This window comes from Mucor mucedo (assembly GCF_025094135.1).
Source record: "Mucor mucedo strain NRRL 3635 chromosome Unknown EV154scaffold_71, whole genome shotgun sequence".
NCBI lineage: Eukaryota > Fungi > Mucoromycota > Mucoromycetes > Mucorales > Mucoraceae > Mucor > Mucor mucedo.
Window position 1 is genome coordinate 112,501 of NW_026252355.1, and position 20,088 is coordinate 132,588.

General features: G+C 36.1%; 5 protein-coding genes across 5 annotated transcripts in view; 2 read left to right on the top strand and 3 right to left on the bottom strand.

Moving 5' to 3' along the window:
- Positions 1-2,138, bottom strand: part of EV154DRAFT_553131 (uncharacterized protein) — a gene marked incomplete at its 3' end in the record, with an annotated part of 2,162 nt that extends 24 nt beyond the window's left edge. The window contains exons 1-2 of the mRNA XM_051605108.1: positions 280-2,138; positions 1-193 (exon numbers count right to left, since the gene is read on the bottom strand). The exon at positions 1-193 is cut by the window's left edge and continues 24 nt beyond it. Coding sequence (XP_051455783.1) covers positions 1-193; positions 280-2,132 — 2,046 coding nt within the window. The 5' untranslated portion in view covers positions 2,133-2,138. The remainder of the gene's footprint in view (positions 194-279) is intronic.
- Positions 2,139-8,669: 6,531 nt separating this feature from the next.
- Positions 8,670-12,065, bottom strand: EV154DRAFT_565467 (uncharacterized protein; the record flags this gene model as incomplete). Its single annotated transcript, XM_051605902.1, has 4 exons — positions 8,670-10,156; positions 10,245-10,810; positions 10,892-11,217; positions 11,289-12,065. 4 exons carry the CDS (start codon positions 12,063-12,065, stop codon positions 8,670-8,672), a joined length of 3,156 nt encoding a protein of 1,051 aa, XP_051455784.1.
- A 1,893-nt stretch (positions 12,066-13,958) lies between these two features.
- EV154DRAFT_514904 (uncharacterized protein) lies at positions 13,959-15,405 on the top strand. Its single transcript, XM_051602193.1, has 3 exons — positions 13,959-14,437; positions 14,507-14,960; positions 15,024-15,405. Exons 1-3 carry the CDS (start codon positions 14,027-14,029, stop codon positions 15,218-15,220), a joined length of 1,062 nt encoding a protein of 353 aa, XP_051455785.1. The 5' UTR covers positions 13,959-14,026; the 3' UTR covers positions 15,221-15,405.
- A 57-nt stretch (positions 15,406-15,462) lies between these two features.
- EV154DRAFT_514907 (ATPase, V1 complex, subunit H) lies at positions 15,463-17,438 on the top strand. The gene is made up of 9 exons (XM_051602194.1): positions 15,463-15,683; positions 15,735-15,833; positions 15,894-15,996; positions 16,057-16,132; positions 16,206-16,271; positions 16,337-16,703; positions 16,771-16,934; positions 16,992-17,117; positions 17,178-17,438. The coding sequence occupies exons 1-9, from the start codon at positions 15,528-15,530 to the stop codon at positions 17,398-17,400; spliced, it is 1,380 nt and encodes a 459-aa protein (XP_051455786.1). The 5' UTR covers positions 15,463-15,527; the 3' UTR covers positions 17,401-17,438.
- Positions 17,439-18,011: 573 nt separating this feature from the next.
- On the bottom strand, positions 18,012-19,706 carry EV154DRAFT_446352 (pyridoxal phosphate-dependent transferase). Its single transcript, XM_051597104.1, has 5 exons — positions 19,523-19,706; positions 19,397-19,426; positions 18,662-19,338; positions 18,514-18,588; positions 18,012-18,455 (listed from the first exon to the last, which is right to left on the bottom strand). The coding sequence occupies exons 1-5, from the start codon at positions 19,688-19,690 to the stop codon at positions 18,143-18,145; spliced, it is 1,263 nt and encodes a 420-aa protein (XP_051455787.1). The 5' UTR covers positions 19,691-19,706; the 3' UTR covers positions 18,012-18,142.
- Between the last annotated feature and the right edge of the window lie 382 nt (positions 19,707-20,088).

The window sequence follows — 20,088 nt, forward strand, 5'->3', positions numbered from 1 at the left end:
TCTAATGTTTGCTTGTTCATTTTGGGTTCTTGCTCTTCTCCGTTGGTTCTGGGGAACCTCTCCACGTCGAAATCTTGGGGGAATGCCATTTCCAGCACGAAGTGATCGAACAATATCAACCATGTTCAAGCAAGCAGCCATATCACGATTCCATAGACGAGGAACAATCCTATTTGTGTTATTAGTCACGGCTCTACAATTTTGATTTGTACATCTGTCACAAGAACAACAAAAAAAATTATTAGATGAAGAAATTATTAACATGTAAAATCAACATACCTTAAGAGACCATGTCTGATTACACGAGGATTTGCTCTTCGTCTATGAGGGCGCGGGTTATCCACCATCCGAAACGTTTCAAGACTTCTACGTTCACAAGCTGGGCAGCACTGACTTGTTCTAAATTCATCAATCAAGTACACCCTTTTACCAGCTTTTTGAAGCAACCGACGGAATCCAAGGCCTCGGACCGGCTCATGAAATCTTGCATTAGGAGAAGACCAGTTACCCATAACATAAACAGCTTCGACACCAAACTGTTCATCTAGTTTTGAAATAAGATCCTCGTTTCCTTGCTGTCTTCTAATATAGGCAGATAGCCGCAATTTTCTGTGCAAGGGATGAGCAGTACGATGGTTGGTTCGGAAGTTGACATAGTGGTTTTGGATAATGCCTGTCATATTGGACCTGTTTTCAAGATACTGTTCAAATTCATCTCTATTCAAGGAATCATAATTAACCAAAAGCCTTTCAGCGGCTGCTACTCTAGCGGGTTTCACAGCTTCACGGATTCTACGGTATTTTTTGATCTTTTCAAACTTGTCTTGGTACTGTTTGGTAAATCGAAACTTGTTTGGATTGTTTGCGGTTGAGTTTTCATGCACACAGAATAGCAAATCTCTTCGTCCAGGATCAATTGTAACACATCTTCCAACAGTTTCTTGAGCAATCTCTTGTGAAATGTACTGAATTGATTCAACCACAACAGCAAAACGAGCAGTATATCTGCTTTCACGATCCATTCTTTTCTTGATCACAGTTACACCTACTCCATCCGTTTGAATAGTTCCTCTAAACTGGAGCTCGCCATTTTCTTGGTGTTTGAGTGCATCCGAGTTTAGGTTAATTACTTCACGCCAAAGTGCTATCTTATCTTGACGATTAGTCCACCGACGACCAAGAATATTTTGACAAAGAATTTTTGAATCGATGGTTGTGTAGCAAGGAATCCAAGAGCGGCGTAATGGGAAGCAATTAAACACAGGTAATTCTATATCAATAAATAATAAAGCCAGTTCGTAAAAAGCCCGCATATGTTCAACTGGTCTTGCTTTGGAATCAAAATAAATGCTATTTCCACGAAACCGGTAGTCAACGGGATAACTGGTAAGGACAGGGCGAAGAATTTCAAGAGCGTTATTGTAGATAGGGTCCCCGAACTGCTCTCCGTCCAATACAAAATCTTGAGGTAACCTTCTAGCTATAAGTTCCTTGAATCTTGTCGCCGGCTCAGTTATTTCTCTGTATACTTCAGATTTTATCAGTGCATCAATTAATCCTTCACGTCTTCTATAAGCAATTAATTCGGCTTTTCTTTGTCGAATACGAAGTAGATGATTAACAGCTTGTCTAAGATGACTTCCCAAACGCATCTGAACATTGTTGCTATAAGATGTAAAGATCTTTGCTCCTTCGATTAAAGATGCTTGCTGACCATAACGGAAATCTGGTGGAACAAAACCAGTGACCTCCAAATAGTCATCAAGATAAGTGTCAATGAATGCACGAGTCGCCGCAGTTCTTCCGCCAGCCCTTCCTCGTGCATACCGAGTCAGTTTGAGCCAGACCTCTGCAAAAAAATCACGATTGATACATCGCCTGATATCAAAGTTCTCATCTTCTTGAATGGCACGCAAAAAAATGTACTTTGAGAGTGAGTATGCGTGTGTAGTGATGTTGTGGACTGTCACTACATATTCTTCGAGCCTTTCACGTCGCTCTGGGTCCCAACCAATACCATCAATAGAGGATTTAACAGATATAATACGATCGCCAGGAGCCAAAGAGCTAGATGTGCTCATATTGCTTCCAGGTGTACCCGGCGTACCAGACAAGGATCTATCAGAGTCCATGCTGGTAAAAAAAAAGGGCAGTTATTTGAAGTAAGAAGTTTGCTATATTAACATGTTAGATAAATGTCACTCATTTTTGGATTGGTTGTTACAATATTTACCTTTTACGTACAAAGTGTTATGAATTTGAGAATAAAGATAGTTATACGTAAAATAATAAAGAAAGAGAAAAATAAAAATTGAGTAAGGATTGAGGTAAACTTTTTTACCAACTATTTATATAAGATTTCATTGTTCATTTCTGACTTTAAAATAATTCGTTGAAAAAAAAAGGGGGAGAAAAACAAAGAACAATGAAATTCGCATGAAGCAGTAATAAATACACTTTTTCTAGCTTTCATTTTATATATATATCTTTTGCAAGAAGGTACATACCTCATATTCATTATAGAAAAATTCGGATTGCCCAGAAATTATACGAAAGCAAACGGAAAATAATTGTGTTATTCAAAGTAAAATAAAAATTGGTTGAAATACCCCTAATACATACAATGAAATAAAACTTTATTTCAAGTAAAACTCTAAATACCAAGTACTTGTCTGAGCGTTTTTAGGTATTTTGTTTGTAGTTTGACAAAAAAAAACAGGTTACCGTTTCAGGGTGTCAGGTAAGGAAGGAAGTCTGGTACATCCATATATTTATCCACTTATACGTTTGTTACCAATAACTGTGTCGTTCATGACGAGGTAGTGGCATTTAATTTACTCTTGGTAACGCAACACATCTAAAGGGGGGGGGGTTGCTACCCCTCGCTTCCCTTATGGGTGAATAACAACAATATCAAGTTTTTCTCGTTTGTGCGTATCAAAATAGGCCTAAAAAGAAGACAATAATTATTTGGTTTAAACCCAATCGTTCAATTTTCAAGAGCAAGCTCGAGCAGGTTAGTCTTTTGGATGAAGTGACATTAAATTAAAGTCATATTATACGCATACAATAGTGCACTTATTCGGGTCCTTCAATATGATGAAAAATTGTTCTTCTACTTTTAGCAGTATACCCATTTAATGATAACAGATATATTTCTCTTTCGTTCATTTCGTTTGTAAACTATGCATGGAAAATTAATTAATTTTTAAGCGATTATTTATTCCGTCGCTGATTGAAGTTTTATTCTAAGCGTGCACGAAAAATTTATGAAAATAGTGTATAACTCCAATAGCGCGGTACCTTTTGAGTTTTTTATTGGCTCAAAGCTACTTTTTAGCTACATTCCGTTGTCTCCATACTCCAGCCGCTGTATCGGTTCCAGGATATGTCGCATAGAATATTCTAGTTAGCCGTGTAACATACAATCCACGATATCGATCCACTAATAGCTATTTTAACAAAAAAAAAAAAACTAAGAGATTGTGCGCTCTTGTAATTTTAGCTATTTAAAGTTATTATGACCACATTTATATGATTAGAGAATCCTTGACAAACACTCGTCAGTGAACAAAAGAAACGCATCAATGTTTAGATATGAGTAAAAAGTATATAAGCAAAGGTACATTCCACAAGTTTCATATTTGTTTAATTCAAAACGGTATTTTTCATTTTTCTATATTTTTTTTATTTTTCTCATTTTTTTTTCAATTTTTTTTTTTTTTTTTTTTTGTAAATTATTTTAAACATAAATAGAAAATTGCACTTCCGTCTCTATGCTCTTGCTCATGACACTACTAAATGTAACAGTTGCGTCATACGGGCAACAGGAGGAGAGAAATTACTTGAGATATCTATATATCTTTCCGCTATCTGCATATTTACTGCAAACAAAAAGCAGGTAAAGTTGAAAATCATACGTACCATACCCTTTTTGTTTTACATTAAGGTTATAAATTTCAAGACCAAAAGTATTTTCAGCGGAAAGGTACATGTAAAGCCCAAGCCGGAAAAAAAAATCTCGTGTCAAGAATTTAGCTCAGTTATTTTTTTATTTTTTTATTTTGATTTTTTAGTGATTCGAGTGTGTGAATAATCTATAATTACCTGCAATATATGTAAACAAATAGGACGTAATGAATGATTTTAAATTTAATATATAGCATTGCGTATTGACCCATTGGTATAGACTTAGTACAATTTGGATTACTCTACAACATTTGTGCTTTAACTCGTAGTCTCATCAGGCATTACATTTATCAAAACGGATGCTCGTAGTAAATTCTGGTAAATAAAACATCTAAACGTATATGAAACACAATTTTGCATCTAGCACTGGATGAATAGTATAGATCATGTTTCTTATGCTACTAGTACGATTATTGTATGACGAAAGGTATCGATACGTCGGGTTTTTTGTAAGGAGATGAGCTGATAGTAAAAATAAACAAGGATAATCAGACAAAACTAGAAATTAAACGGAATATGTCATGAATCAATTACAAAAAAAGGCAAAAAAAAAAAAAAGTGAAAATATATTTATTTAAAAAAAAGTGTAATTATGCTATCGTGCATGGCAGCAAATCATAACATTATTGGCAACACCGTTGTAAATCTAAAAGTCTCGAGTAATTAAAGAACTATGTGAATCAAGAGTAAGAAAGGAGCGGTAAATACGAGCAGATTGATCAATCCTGGAAGAGACTTCATTATTAAAAAACCTAGGAAATCCTTAAGTATCAAGATATATTTTTTGCCACCTTTTGTAAAAAAAAACGTGATTACACCAAAAATATGTTTGGTTTTTAAATCAGTTACAGGTACACGAAATTGGTAAAACCTACACGTAGGGATATATATAATAATGACACAACGTTAATAAAAGACATTAATGCGAACCAAGTTCAGATAAGACCGACATAAAAGTGTTAGGGCGAAAGATTTTTGGAAAATGTGTATGATTGGGCTCATTACCAGCACCAAAATAGCACATTATTCTTTGCAATTATTTATAACCGAAAAAATTGTCATCAATAAAAAGCATCAGTGCATTTTTAAGGCTAAGAAAGAACCTTAAAAATGGCAAATTATTCAATTGTTTACAAATACTGAAAAGAATAAAACACTTTTTTCATGTCGTGATGCTTTTTTATTATGATCATTCAGAGATATTGAAGTGATTCATTAAAACGTTGCTGCAGGTTTACCTAAAGCGGAATTACTCCTTCCTTGCATGAAAAGACGCCATATTATGTGATAAATCAAATAATTAATTATTTCGTTCTGACTTAAACCAGTTTTATTATTATTTTTAGACTTTAAATAAAGAGGAATTTATGCACAAGATTTATTCTCTTTTTTTCTACTTTCTTCAAAACAACGTTTATTAATTCTATTGAAGCAACGATACTATAATCAAAAGGCTAGACAACAAAGGATTCCTTTTTTTTAAAAAAAAAGCAAAAATATTAAATTTTAGCTTAAACTAAAACCTAGAAATCCACGGGCGATATGCTAGTACGGCCATGTATAGTCATAGTATAGGATATGAGTAGTTCGAAGTTGTGCTTACTTTTTAATTTAAATAACCTCTTGAGACATATTTACAAGAAGAACAAAAGGATCCTCTGTCAGGTAGGGTCACATTTGTCTTTTGTAAAACTATAAATCTCGCACAGGCCAGTCTGTACTTTGTAAAAAAAAATATATAGTTACACGTTTTTTTTAAACCTGTTATTATATTTTGAAAAACTATTTTGTCTTTTATATTGATCTGTAACCTCAAATAAAATAGTATAAAAATCAAACACGTGTCGATACTCTAGTGGTGTAAACCCTGAGTTTTCTATCACAGGAATATTAGGCCAGCTTTTTTGAAGGTCTTCTGTTATCAATGAAATGTATCATCCGATCTGTACATCGACAATTCCTTTTTTTTTCGTTAAAATTTGTGTTAAATACACTTATTATATAATGAATAATCATCGATCCCACATGAAAGACTCAAATACCAAAGAATATTCTAAAGAAAATAACATCAAGTAAACTCTGAGTTACAGCTTTTTAACTCAGAACTGACTTTTAAAATTTCTGAGAACTGTCGTCCTCTCAATTCTGATAGAACAATTAGAACAAATCATTGCTTATGAATCAATCCAATCATAAAAGCACTGACTGCTTAAATTTAAGGCACCATCGGACATGTATCCTACCATCCAATAGTACCTTTAATAATAATTAGATGCCGCTTATCCACAGATCCCAATAACTTTTAAATACCTTCATTCCACCATAATGTAGAAGGGATTCGGTTTGTAAAAACTAAGAATATTAAAAGAAAACCTATCTACAAGCACTATTAATCTTAATTACTTGTTTTTTATCGTTATTTTTCTCAAATCACAAATAATGTTGAATTTCTGGAATAAAAAAAAAAACTACATCAGACTCTTTCGCTAAATTCAATCTTTTTGAGAGGGATTCTGAAAATAATAAGAAAACACAGTAGCCCACATTATATCAGAAGATTTCAGATCGTCTGCCACCACCAAAGGTAAATGGATATATTTTGTACTTGACCTGATTGAACGCTATTGACGTTTAAGAGGGGATAGCACGTCAAGTCAGTTTGAAAGGCAGGCAGACAAGTTTCAGTAAATAAAAAGTCTTCCATTTCTGTTTGTGGTTGCAAAATTGTTTGATGACAAGAGACAATAATAAGTATTTAAAGGATTGAGGTTAGTGATGTTGAAATTAAGTTTACTCCGGTTGCCTGGAACAGTGTTCCTTAGAAGACTGTCTGGCGTTCTTTCTTGCAAATAAGGTTTCAAAAAGTTATACTCCAGTAAAAACCATAGTTTTCTTCATCGTAGTACCTATGTGGAATAAATTAATTGACATTAACATCAAGACAATTGTACAGGCTCAAGTTAATTTATCGAAGCGATATTAGCTTTTTATATACGAATAACTGATCCAATGTCAATATGATGATCTTTAGACTTTTCTTTATCAGTCGATGTAATTGTATCAACCTGAATAGAAAATAAACCCGCGTTTTTACAGTTGATTTATTTAAATTACCTTTTAAAAAATTGTTCCTAGCGAGAATGGTAACGTAAAACATTTATAATAGTATCCCCAAAAAGTCTTTGTTTGATTTCCAAAACCTTTTGGACATCCGGGAGAATCTCTTCGTATCATTTCATAATGGGGATACAATTGTTCCTTATACCATGTTCAATTAATAAGATTTTTCGGTGTTTTCCCATATAAATACTTACCGTGTAATACAGAAAATTATCAAAAACAAAGTCTTTAAAGTCCTTCATATCTCCCGACAGAAATACGTTTGCTGTAAATATTGCAAGCAATGCCAATGTCTTCAAATGGCTTGACTCCAAAAAAGAAAAAGAAACCTAATAAATCTAGAAATTGAACAACTGATATAAGTATCTGACAACAATTGAATGGAGTATCATTAAGAATTACAATTAAATTTAATATCGAGACCAATATAAGGGTGAACAGCATGTTGGAAAACACGTTCCTTATATCACATTGAATTATTTCTTCAAAGTAGTCGTCTATAACACAGGACGATTCTAAAGAGAAAAAAGCTACGTCTATTGGTCTCGCTAAACATATCTGGGTAATTTCATATCCGGCCCTAGCCGAGGGATAGGGATATTATAGTGGCGCGGAGAGCAGCCTTTGTGGGGGAACTCTCGTCCCACTGACATTGCTATATAAATCAATTGCCCTTATATTTATAAGGTTAAAAGACCAGTAACGGATAGCTTCTTAAATTGAGTTTACGATCGTAAGATTGACTTTATATTTGCTGGAACCGATACATGTGACAACAATCGAGAAGAGCTGGTCGTCTGGTCTACGCTTTTTTTTTTTTTTTTTTTTTTTCAAAAAAAACAGCTGGTTTATATTCTTGGCGGAGCTAAGAATACCAGGAAATTTATTTCAAACTGGCATATCTCCAGTAATAAAAAGGTGCATTTGCTGCTTTTAAACTGTTTAAAGAGAATACAAATTTACCCAAAAAAAAAGAATTCTTCTTCGGTTATTCTTTTGATCCTAAGCTCCTTCATAGCACTGTACGTAATTATCGTCTTTAAGCCAAATGGGGTTATTAATTTGTTGCGAAGCCAATAAATACATAGTCTTTCCCTAAAGCCAGTAACTAAGGCTCATCACTTCATTAACACCATTAAAGTCCCTATTCCTGGAGTATCACTCAAAAGCATTAGAAATATTTATTCAGGAAATAAAATTTCAAAAGTATATTTTTCAATGAGTAATTCAATAAATACATTCTATTAAGATATGGAGGTACAAAAAGGTTTTGCACCTATCATTGATTGTATCTTTAAATGAGTATAAACCAGGAGACAGACTAAATTTACTTTTTTGGGAAAATTTAGAAATCAATTATTATTTTATTAGTAAATACAAAAAAGGGAGGTAGTGTTAAAGGAAGGATAATGGGTGTATAATATATGGCATAATAAGAAGTGTGTATGTATATATATAGTTATCTTTCAAAACAATTGAGAAGGAGAGTGCGGGGGAAGAAGGGCTGAAAGCATAAATAGAAAGAAAGCATAATAGCATAATAGTTTGCAAAAAAAAAAAAGAAGAAAGGAAGAGAGTGATTACAAGGGATAGAATTTGTTTGTTTTACATATCGTACCGTCCCCTCTGACCAGCAAAATAGGGATTTCATTGTACAACTTTTTAGCCTCGGACAGTTCAATTCTTGAAGGCACTTTACAGACGAGCAGCTCTCGACTTCGATACTCTGTCTGTAAAGCCTTTTGATCTCCAAACCACACTTGAATATCACGCGAGAAATTCTCACCATGAAGGGAAAGTATGATTTCTTCATCTTTACTCGTGGGTTTACTTGTAAAACTTGTGAGGTAAGGAAATGGGTTATGAATGACGGGTGCGTCTTCTGATAATGCAGTAGGACATGAAAAAGTGTACGTGGCGCAATCTGTACCTACAATCGTCCAAACAGCGGCATCAGATACATCTTCACTCCAGTAAGCACCTAACGACTGACTACTGCCTGCACCAACAGAAGATCGCCGGCCTCCACTTCCTGAGCTACTCACACTGGATTTACGAGAGTTTTCGAATTTGGGATTCAGAATGGGTGTAGGTGGTGGGGGAGCATTATTGGATGAATAGAAATCATCGTTAGGGTTATATCGCTGCTGCATCATCAACATATTATTCTGTTCGGCGGTAGTAGCCGAAGCAGATACACGTCGTTTTCGAATAATTTTTTCTTCTTGAGAAGTGATATCAAACATATCCAAGACATCCCAGTTCATGACAGAGTTTGTATTTGTGGAATGAGAAGATGTTGGAAGAGGAGGAGGAGGCGAATGGATGGGTTTTCTCTGATCTGTTGTTTTGTGCATACCCACCATATCATTAAGACAAGCTAAATAAGTGACAGGATGAGATGATTTGGGCATCATAGTAGGAGGAGAAGATGGAGGACGTGAATAATACTCTTGTTGACGATGATTTGCATTGGCTGGATCCTGTACGATTTGAAGCGAAACTTTGTGTAATTGAGAAACAGGGTCACCCAAGACTTCATCACCATATTCGCCGCCACCGACCAAGTTTAAATCATCTGTGCTCTGAGCTCCACCAACCACAGTTGAGGCCTTGTCTACTTTCCGAATAATCATGACTGGACTCACCAGACCAGTGGTCAGACATTGTAACACGACGTGTTGATTATAGTGAATAGGGATCAGTTGACCCGTCTTGTTTTTTAATGCAATGGCAGGTGGTGGAGGGTAAGGAATAGTTCGAGTAAAGCTTGCATTGCGTCCAATAAAATCTTCAGGTGTATCGGTTTCTTTAGCATCGCTAGGTGTTCTAGTGGTATCGACAACCCAAATCACAAACGGATCCCAACAGGTAGTTCGAGCTACAAAACAAGTACCTTCCCCCGCTGCCGCTGCTGCTGCTGCTACTAAAGGTGTGTTGTCCTGTTTAATTTGACCGGGGAAGGAAAAGCTTGAACCTGCGGTGGAAACACCCAAATATTTTGTGGAAACTGTTTGTGAACGAATACGGTTAAAAAGAGATACTGTCGTACCATGATGAATGCAAACTAGAACAGAAAAAAAAAGTTTAACTATTGTGGGAGGGGGGGGGGATGGTCATGACCCTTTTTTTTTTTTTTTCTAATTAAAACTTACGTTCCATGTTTTTCACGCTTTGCCTCTTTTTTGATGGTTTACTAATGACTTTTATTCCCTTGGAAGCCAATGTTCCTAATTGAATACCGTTCGCCATTTGAATTTTAATCAAGCATTCGACGCGTTTTCTTTTTTCGTCCGCGTCATTGATGTACAAGTGTTTGGAAACACATTTACCAGCAGAAAGCTGTTCGTGACGATGATTATGATACCAATCGACACTGTTGCTACGAGACTCCGAACTACTACGAAAACGACTAGGATGTTCTGACTGCAATGTATTTTGAGAAGCGGACTGCTGCTGTTGTTGCTGTTGCTGTTGCTGTTGTTGTGACTTTATATGTCCAGTTTGTCCAACGGTAACACCAGACACAGTATACCATTCGATTTGGCCCGATTGAGGCGTGGATGTTTCACCAGAAATACTTACAGTTAATTTAGGAGGATTCAATTCTTCTTGACCTCTTTTGAGAATCTCATTGGCATTTTCGATTTCTTGCTGACCTATACTACCGGTCCACCAACTGGAACCAACCAAAATAGCGGTAGGAGGAGGACACAAAAACCTGCAAGTTTTTATTTTATATATGCGCGTGAGTTTTTTTCTTTCTTTTATATAATGTGTGTAACGTGTGTTTGGGTCGTACCTTTTTTCGGTACCATAACTTTTTTGAGCAACTTTACTCGTAAGGATCACTACCGTCTTTTCCTCAGCTCCACCCAGCAAGTAGTTTTGAATGATGGGTTTCATTTTCGCCGCATTGACAGCGTGCTGCAATAAACGAGCGTTCATGACACCGGCTTGAATGGAACGACGATGATCAATGATGGAGATGTCTTCAGAGAGCTTGTAAGACAGAGGAGGAGGAGGAGAGGGGGAGGATGAAGAGGAAGGAATAGGTGATGAGGGCCCTGAATTAAACAGTGCAATTGGAACATCTGTGCCTTGTGGTACTAGGGATCTTTCTGATGTCTAAATAGCACCCAAGATGATGGGGGATTTTTTAGTTTTGTCATTATAACATCATAATAAATGCGTTTTACCAAAATAGAATCGGGTTCAATGTTGGATTTAGAATCATCCAGCGAAGGATTCCAATGTCTTGTGGATGGTAACACATGAAAAGGGAAACTTTGAGGTGATTCATTCTCATCCTCCTGCAAAGACTCTAAAAAGCCCGGTGTGAAGAAACCTGGCGAATTTGCTCCATTGTATGTCTGTGGTTGTTGAGGAGAAGCGGACCAAGGTTGATGTTGTTGCATCAATCGAGAGTTACCCAAGTCATTGAGGTGTAAAGTACGCGTATTATTGTTTTCTTTATGAGTGTCAATAAATTGAAATGCGGATGATGGTTGATCAAGATTGAGCAAGTGATGAATTTCCGAGTTTTCTCCCACGCCGCCATTGTTTGATTTTTGCAGTGTAGAATGAATGAAGGGATCCTGCTGTTGATAATTGGTGGAGACAATAAATGAATCATGACTAGGAGGTGTAGTACGATGCCACGCTAGATTTGACTCTTCATGATGTTGCTGATAGTTTGTTGTTGTTGTAGAGGAAGAAGAGATGGGCACAATAAATTCTTGCTGGCTGGCATGATTATTCCAAGGTTGGTTATAGGATTGATATAGATTATCTAGGACACCATTCCGTTGATGATTTTGATCCCCATAGTGTTGAAACTCTTGTTGTTGCTGTTGTTGCTTTCGCTTCCTGCTATGATGTGTGGTAGGAGATTCTGGTGAGGAATAATTGGTATTGTAGAATACGCTATTTGTGGGAGATGAATAATTGGAAGGTTGTTCATTATGAGCTGCCATGATTGGCATATTTTTATTCTTTGCTTTAAATTTCTTTTTGTCTGTGAAAAAAAAAAAGAAAGAAGGAAAGAAAGAAAGGGTCGGGGTAAAGTAGAAGAAAAAGGGGGAAGGCAATTCAGAATTGCGGGGTAAATCAAAAAAAGATGGGAGTCGGTGATTTAAAAGGAAAGGTGACTTTAAATGTAATTTTTGATGTCCCATGAGTATTGCAAAGAGTTTAAGAAAGGAAATGCATAGTATCCATAGTTACAGTTTGTGTAAAGAAAAGTTTATTTATATTTTATCACTCTCTTTGGTAAAAGAAAGGTTATTTACAATTCTTTCTTTTTTAAAAAAAAAAGCTGGGGAAAAAAAAAAAAAAGCTTATTAGAGACCCCCAAACTCTCTGACCAAAAAAGGACTTTTGTTGTGGGAGAAGGGGAGGAGTCAGATGTCCTCACTCTTTGTGTATACAAACAACACACTTGTAATAATCAAGCGTACATATCCCGCGTTTTATTTGACGACAAACAACTAGACTGCATCTCTGTTTGGTGCATCTTAACAATGAGTCCGTCATTCCATCGATTAATACGCTTTTATTTTAGTTTTCATGGTAACACACACAGAAATTGTTTGTGTTTGACTCGTCCTACTTTAATGCAAAAAAAGTTTTTTTTTATTAAAGATGGAACAAGATGATGAATGAAAAAAAAATAAAAAAAACGAAAGACCTTCTTTGACCTTTAAATAAAAAAAGCAAGCTCCAATAGCTTGTTTTTACACGAACTATGTGTTCTTTGACAAACATAACTCACCTGAGCACTACAAGCTTTTTTTCTTGTACCTTTTCAAATCACTTGACAAGTCTTTTTTTTTAAACACCCACGTACAAAGCACATTCGCCCCAGAAAAAATATATTTTCCACTACGTAACCAAGGATCAATTATGTTACTCTTGTGATCAAAAGGTACGGGCACCTTTTTTTTTTCAGCTTTGACCTGTCCCGAGGGACGGGTGTAAGTTGTATAACTTGGCTCTTTTCATTTTAAATCACGTGTTTTTTATTTTTCTGCCCAGTTACCATCTAGACAAAAATGCATTGCAGATCAGATACTACCAAAAAAAAAAAAAAAACTCCTTTTGCCCAACCCCCCCTATATACACGTGCATTTTTTTTTTTTTTTTGTGAGTACAATGAAAACGATTAAAAAATCACGGTCATTTTTTTAAATAGGGTGAGTTTATACACAGAAAAAAAAATAGTAATAAAGGAGGTAGTTTGCTATCGGCACATGGGAAAGATCAGTTCGAGCTAAAAAAAGGTGGACCTTGAAGATAATTAATTTTTTTGACAGATTTAAAAATATATCGTACGACGTACACTGATAGGACCCAAATTAGGATAATCAGCACTATTGTTTGATTTATAAATCAAGAGAGGTTAATGCCATGTTTATAAATAAGTTTTTTTTTTATTGTTTAAAAAATGCTGATTATGCACTGTATGAATGATACAATACATATAATCTATCAGAATCCTGACTTGAACAACGCCATTTCTTTTTTAGTTTTCATTCTTATGTGGCAATCCCCTATAAAAAAAAAAAGAAGATTGACAGCTATTATTATGTTACTTTTTGAAATAATCTATATAAATACCACGCCCACTCTTCCAATAAAACACTGATACTAAATTAAACAAGTTCTTGATTTCTTAATGTATAAAATGAACCTATGCATTTTGTACTAATGTTACTAGTTGTGTAACCCATCTTCTTTGCTTTGTTTCTCCCCTAATACTAACCCTTTCCTTCCCTCCTTTTTAAAACCCCACTTTTGACTTGTTCACCTCGTGTGTTTTTATTATTATTTTTATTTTGGATCCAAATACATATAAATACTTGCTTTTTTTTTTATTTGGCTTTCCTTCTTTTCTTTTTCCTTCTAGATCTATCTCTCTGTCTTTTTAAAATTTATCATGTCTACCACTGCTGAAATTAATCCTATCGTTGCTGAAACACCTGCCGTCGTCCCCACTACTAGTGTACCAGAGGTTACACCCACTGAGGATCCCATTGTTGAAAAGCCTGTCCTTGAAGAAAAGGAAGCCCCTGTTTCTGCTGAAACCGAGGAGGAAGAGGAAACCGCTGATTCTGCTGCTGCTGCTGTTGCTGTGGTTACTCCTGTCACGGAAGAGGTTGCTGCTAAACCTACTGTCACCAAGCGTCGTACCATCTTTAATCCTTTCGGAAAGTCTCCCAAGAAGGAGGAGATCAAGGAGGATGTCGCTGTCTTGACTGAAGAGCCCGCTGCCACTACACCTTCTTCTTCTACCGAAGAAAAGGTCAAGAAGCCTACCAAGGCTTTCGGTTTCTTTTCCAGATCAAAGGTAATATAACACATATTTGGCTCATCTTTTCTCTCTGTATTCTAAATATTCTCTCTTCTTCTATCATAGTCTACACCCAAGGTAAACGATGAAGAGACTGTTGCTGTTGAAGCTGAAGCTCCCGTTATTGCCACAGAGTTACCTCAAATTGAACACCTTCAACCCATGGAGACTGAGAATGTCACCGGCGGATCCGAAACAGAATCCCCTACAATTGCTGTCAAGGAAGCAGTTGCAGAGGTTGCTGAAAATGTTGAGCAACAAGTCACCAGTGCTACTCAAGAAGTTGAGCAAACCGCAGCGAACTTGACTACTTCCGCTACTAACAAGCGACAATCCTTTATCAGCAAATTATTTGGAGGTGGAAATAAATCCAAGAAGCAACAAGAAGCTGTTGCTGCTGCTGCTTCTGTTAGTACTACTGCTGCTGCAGGCGATGAAGAAGCTACGACACCTGTTGTTGCTGAAGCTGATACTACTACTACTACCGTTGCTGAGGAGGTTACAGAACAACAAACAGAAGGTAAATCCATTGCATAAATTAAAAAAAAAGGCGTGTGATATACTAACATAAACTGTTTATTAGAAGAAGAAGCACATCAACGTCCCTCTTCTCCTCTTGGTCGTTTGACTGAATTATTCTCTAAAAAGACTGGTAAAAAGGCAAGCAAAGAAGAAACCCCTGCTGTTGTTGTGACTGATGTAGAACAAGATGTTGCTCAAACCACGATTGAAGAAAACACTAATGTTACAGCTACTCCTGTAGTCACTGCATCTGCATAAAAAAAAATCCTATCCATCACCTCTCTATTTTTTTTTTTTTAAATCCTCTTTCATCCTAACTAATCACTTGCATAATTCTTTTTTTATTTATTTGCTGTAACATCCAACACGACTTTTTCTCTCGCCCCTCTTTTTTTTAAACTTGACTCACCTAATAATAATAAATAAATAAATCTCATGACGTATTTTTTTTTTTTTTAATTTCTCTGACAGTTATTTTACTCCTTTATATTTCTTTTCCCGCTTGTTTCATGGTTTAACGCGCTCCTTTTCTTTTCTTCTTCACTCTTTTTTTAGTAAAAAGCAAATGTTGAGTAATAATACGCTAAAAGTAGAAGGAGAATCTGATGCTGTGTTGTTTGCAAGAAATGAGCTCGTACAGGATGTAAAGATAACCATCATATCGCATCCTTATTTGGATAAAATGTTGGACAAGATACGCACACAGCATATACCTTGGGAGGTGGGTTCACTCTCCGGATGACACACATCTTTATTGATGCGCATTTTGTAGGAATACAGGATGGCTGGACTGATCACAGAAGATGAAGTAGCCATGATTAAACATGTAGAAAATCAATCTGTAGAAGACCTGGTGCCTATTATGGCTGAGGTATTTTTATCCTTAGCATGATGATCGTTAATTTAAAACTCATCTCTATTATACAAAAAGCATGGATTGTATTATGCTGCATTGTATCTGGAATTAATGCAAAAATTAGCCAGAGTAGATGCTCTTCAAAAAGTCTTGGTCTTAATACATGATATGTTGGATGGTAAAACATTTTAAGGGGGGGAGGTTTCAATCGTTGTTTTTGTTTACACTTTAGACATAGATCACGAAGAAAGAATTGCCTTGTTTCATGAAGCTGGAAAGAAGGATTCAGATTTTCCCTTTGGTCCCTTTCACAAGTAAGTCATATCTCTTGTCTTCTTTTCTCTAGTTGATTTATCATTCACCATTTTATTTTTTAAAAATTTTTAGGGCTTTACGTATCGGCGATGAATTTATCGGAATTCAATCCAGTAAAGTTTTGACGCTCTTAATTTGGTAAGCAATAAAAAATAAAAACAAACAATTAAAAAAACAATAGAGTAAACAAGCGTATCACTTAGTTCAACCAATGAACGGGATATTGATATCAACGAGTTCTTTCGATGGATGACATTTCAGTTACAAAGCCCTCAACAACATGTCATTGATTTAAATATCCAGATCTTGGATGCTTTATTTCATATTCCAGCCTATCGCCGTACCTTCTGGAACACGCCACATGCCATCGACTCCTTAGTCAACATCCTAAAAAAATCAAGTGCGCCTCAAAAGGTCTATGAATTGACCTTTGCTATCTGGCTATTATCATTTGATGACGAGGTGGCCAAACACTTGGATCGAAAATGTCACGTCATTACCACCTTGGTCGATTTTGCCAAATCCGCTGTCAAAGAAAAAGTCATTCGTGTCATCATGGCTACCTTTAGAGTAAGTGAGTGTTCAAATCGTGCTCTCAAAGATTATAAATGTTGACTAAAACACACACACAAAAAAGAATTTTATTGAAAAGGCACCTGCGGAAAATATGTCGGCCATGCTAGTGGCTAAATTGTTGCCTTTGTGTGAACATCTTTCTACTCGAAAGTGGGCAGATTCTGAAATTGCAGATGATATCGCATTTACACAAAACGAATTACAACAAAATTTTGCTAGTCTCAGGTAAGTGTCTCTCCCTGTGTGTGATTTGCCAACTGATGCGTTGTTACATACATATAGTACATTCGAGGTCTATGTATCTGAGCTTGAAACGGGTAGATTGCAATGGAGTCCTTCTCATTTATCAGAAAACTTTTGGAAGCAGAATGCGAACCGCTTGAATGAGGATGACCAGAGACTATTAAGGTAACTTTGAAAACTCTCCTGGGGAAAAAAAAGCATGAAAACCCATATTACGTATTATAGACAATTGGCACGATTATTAAGTGCTTCCATCAATCCTGTTGTATTGGCTGTGGCATGTCATGATGTCGGACAATACGTAAAATATAATGCAAAGGACGGTAAAAAGTATTTAGAGACCATGGGTGCCAAGCAGCGTGTTATGGAATTAATGACACACGAAGACTCGGATGTTAGATATCATGCTTTATCTGCTACTCAAAAGTACTTTGCAATGACATCATAAAATTAAATAAAATTTTCATTTCTCTCTTTCTCTCTTAATCATTTTTATTTATTATGGACGACAATCGTAATGAAGATATTCAAATGACAGAATTTATAAAACTGCAGAATGAAGCAAGTGGAAAGGTGGTGAGAGAGTATTGTCAGCGAGCTCAATATCAAAATATGGTCATGAACAAACTGAAATATCAACGCAATGTATATGCGTTAGTACAACATGAAGAACAAGTTTGTAAGTGTAGTCTAATATAATTTTTTTGAAAAAAAGTGATATCTATGAATGGGTCCTTCGATTGGAAATGAACATCATATCCATGCTTGAAAAAGTAACATGTCGTATCATTGCCGATGGTTTGATACAGAAGAATCTAGAGAATAACGGTAAAAAAGCAAATCTCATGATATGAATGCACATACAAGATCTCATACATACACTACACAGCAAATTCTCAAAGGATGATAATGATGCAAGAAATCAATGACACATATTCAAAAATTACACAAGCCATGAGCATGATTGACCACTTTGAATATGAGCCTCAGCAAGATGCTACACACATTTCCTTTGACTCTGTGCATATCAATGAGACAAACAAATTTGATAAACAATCTGTCATTGATAAGCTCTTACAACTGCAAGCTCTGGAACAAGCCAAATTTGATCAACACACATCTGCAAGATATGAGAGAGATGAATCAACCATCCAAACCAAAATGCTAGCAGAAGAAATATTTTATTACTCTTACTGAAGCGCTTTTATAAACCGAGTTAAGCCCTTATGCAATTCATCCCAAGGTAAAGCAAACGTAAGTCTAAAAAAGCCAGGTTGCCCAATATAAAAGACAGATCCTTTGGCTAAATAAACTCCCCCATCCAACATCTTGGCCCATAATAAATCATCTGATTCGGATGTAGCAGACACTAGCTTATTACGAATATCCACCAGTAAAAAGGGGCCGGCTTGTGCTGCAATATAGTCTATTCCCTCGGATTTCAAAAATTCGGTGGTTCTGGTATAAGATGCTGCTAATGCCTGTCTATTTTCCAATAAATACCTATAAACATATGCCAGTCAGTCTTTTCGTTGAGTGTTTTATCATTCTTTGTTCTTACTCGTCAATCCACTTTGTGTCAGAAAACATATTACACAGTAATCTATCGGTGATGGTAGACAAATAACTAAAGGCTCTAATAGCGTGTAAGAAAGAAAAAAAGGGTTAGAGATTGTACTACCCAACTATTTAATACATGTGATACATACGAACTACGACGAAGTGCTTGTTTAAGAGGACCATTAAACTGGTTAACGACATACCCAACACGAAAGCCATTGACAGCAAAATCCTTTGATAAACCATAGATGACATGAACCAAGGCAGGATCAATCAACTCCTTATAGGGCAGACTCAAGACAGAAACAAATGGATCTTCGGTTTTCTCGTCAAGAAACTGGCTGTAGGTAGATAAAGCATAAATCTCATCAAAGACAACATGAATATGATGTCTATCAGCAAATGCCAAAATAGTTTCAATGTCTTTTTTCGAATAGCATTTTGCCAAGGGATTTTCAGGATTGGTAATCAACATGCTTGTGACTTTTTTACCCTCGGAAGTAGCGCCCTGGTAATATGACTCCAATTGATCAGGATCAATGGACATGTCTTGTAGCTCCTTGTGAAGATTGACAGGGAGGATGTGAATACCAGTATGGACTGATACATCATATTCAAAGGCGCCATAGAAGGGAGTAGGTATCAAACAATAGTCACCAGGATCGCCAATAGACAGGAACAATTGATTGATAGAGGCACCGGCACCTGTATGCACAAATATATCTGTCCAGTTCATCGGGTAGTAAGGATGAAAATGACGCGTGAAGAAGTCTTTCATGAGTTGACGCAGTTCTTGCGTTCCTTCCGATGGCCCGTAATTCAAATCCTGTTTCGATATAAGTGTAAGTATGTAGATGTTTATAATAAACATTGAAAAAGCTTACATTGGGAGTCAATTGAAGGCATGCTTTCGCCTATGTTTATATATAATATGTGTGTGTGAATAAACATTGTGCACGCGTGCGTGTGTGTGTGTGTGTGAAATTTAGGCTCCCGCGGATTCAATTTACCTTTTCAAAGACCTTTTGTTGTAAAAGGTCGTTATGAGCAACACCTAAATTGAGAGCACCATTTGGATTTGTATCAGCATTATACATTTTATTAAGTGTTTGACTAAAGGCTCCAAACATAGGACATGTCAATGAAAGCGATTCGGAAGCTCTTTTGGAAACTGACATTTTTTTTAGATAAAAGAGAAGAAAAAGACAAAGAGATAGAGAGATGGGCTTTCTCTCTTTATATATCACTATTCAAGTGTAACAAAGAGATATGCCTGTTTCGGGAATAAGGCTGTATGGATTGGTTTCGGTCGGGAATTGCAAGAAATAGCTTGACAATGGACTGCGCCTAACCTAATAATGCAAGGATATCTGTGGATCATGTACAAGTTCATACTACTATTGTTATTCTAATTTATCTCGTTGATGATTTAATAGCATCTGCTTATACTCGGTCGAGTAAAAAGCATTTGGATAGACCAAAGTCTTAACTTTGCCATTAGAGCTTGCCAAACAAGGAATTTTTTTTAAGCTCAATTCGTTGAGGGTTACGACGTCATCTTTCCCTTTCTCGCCTT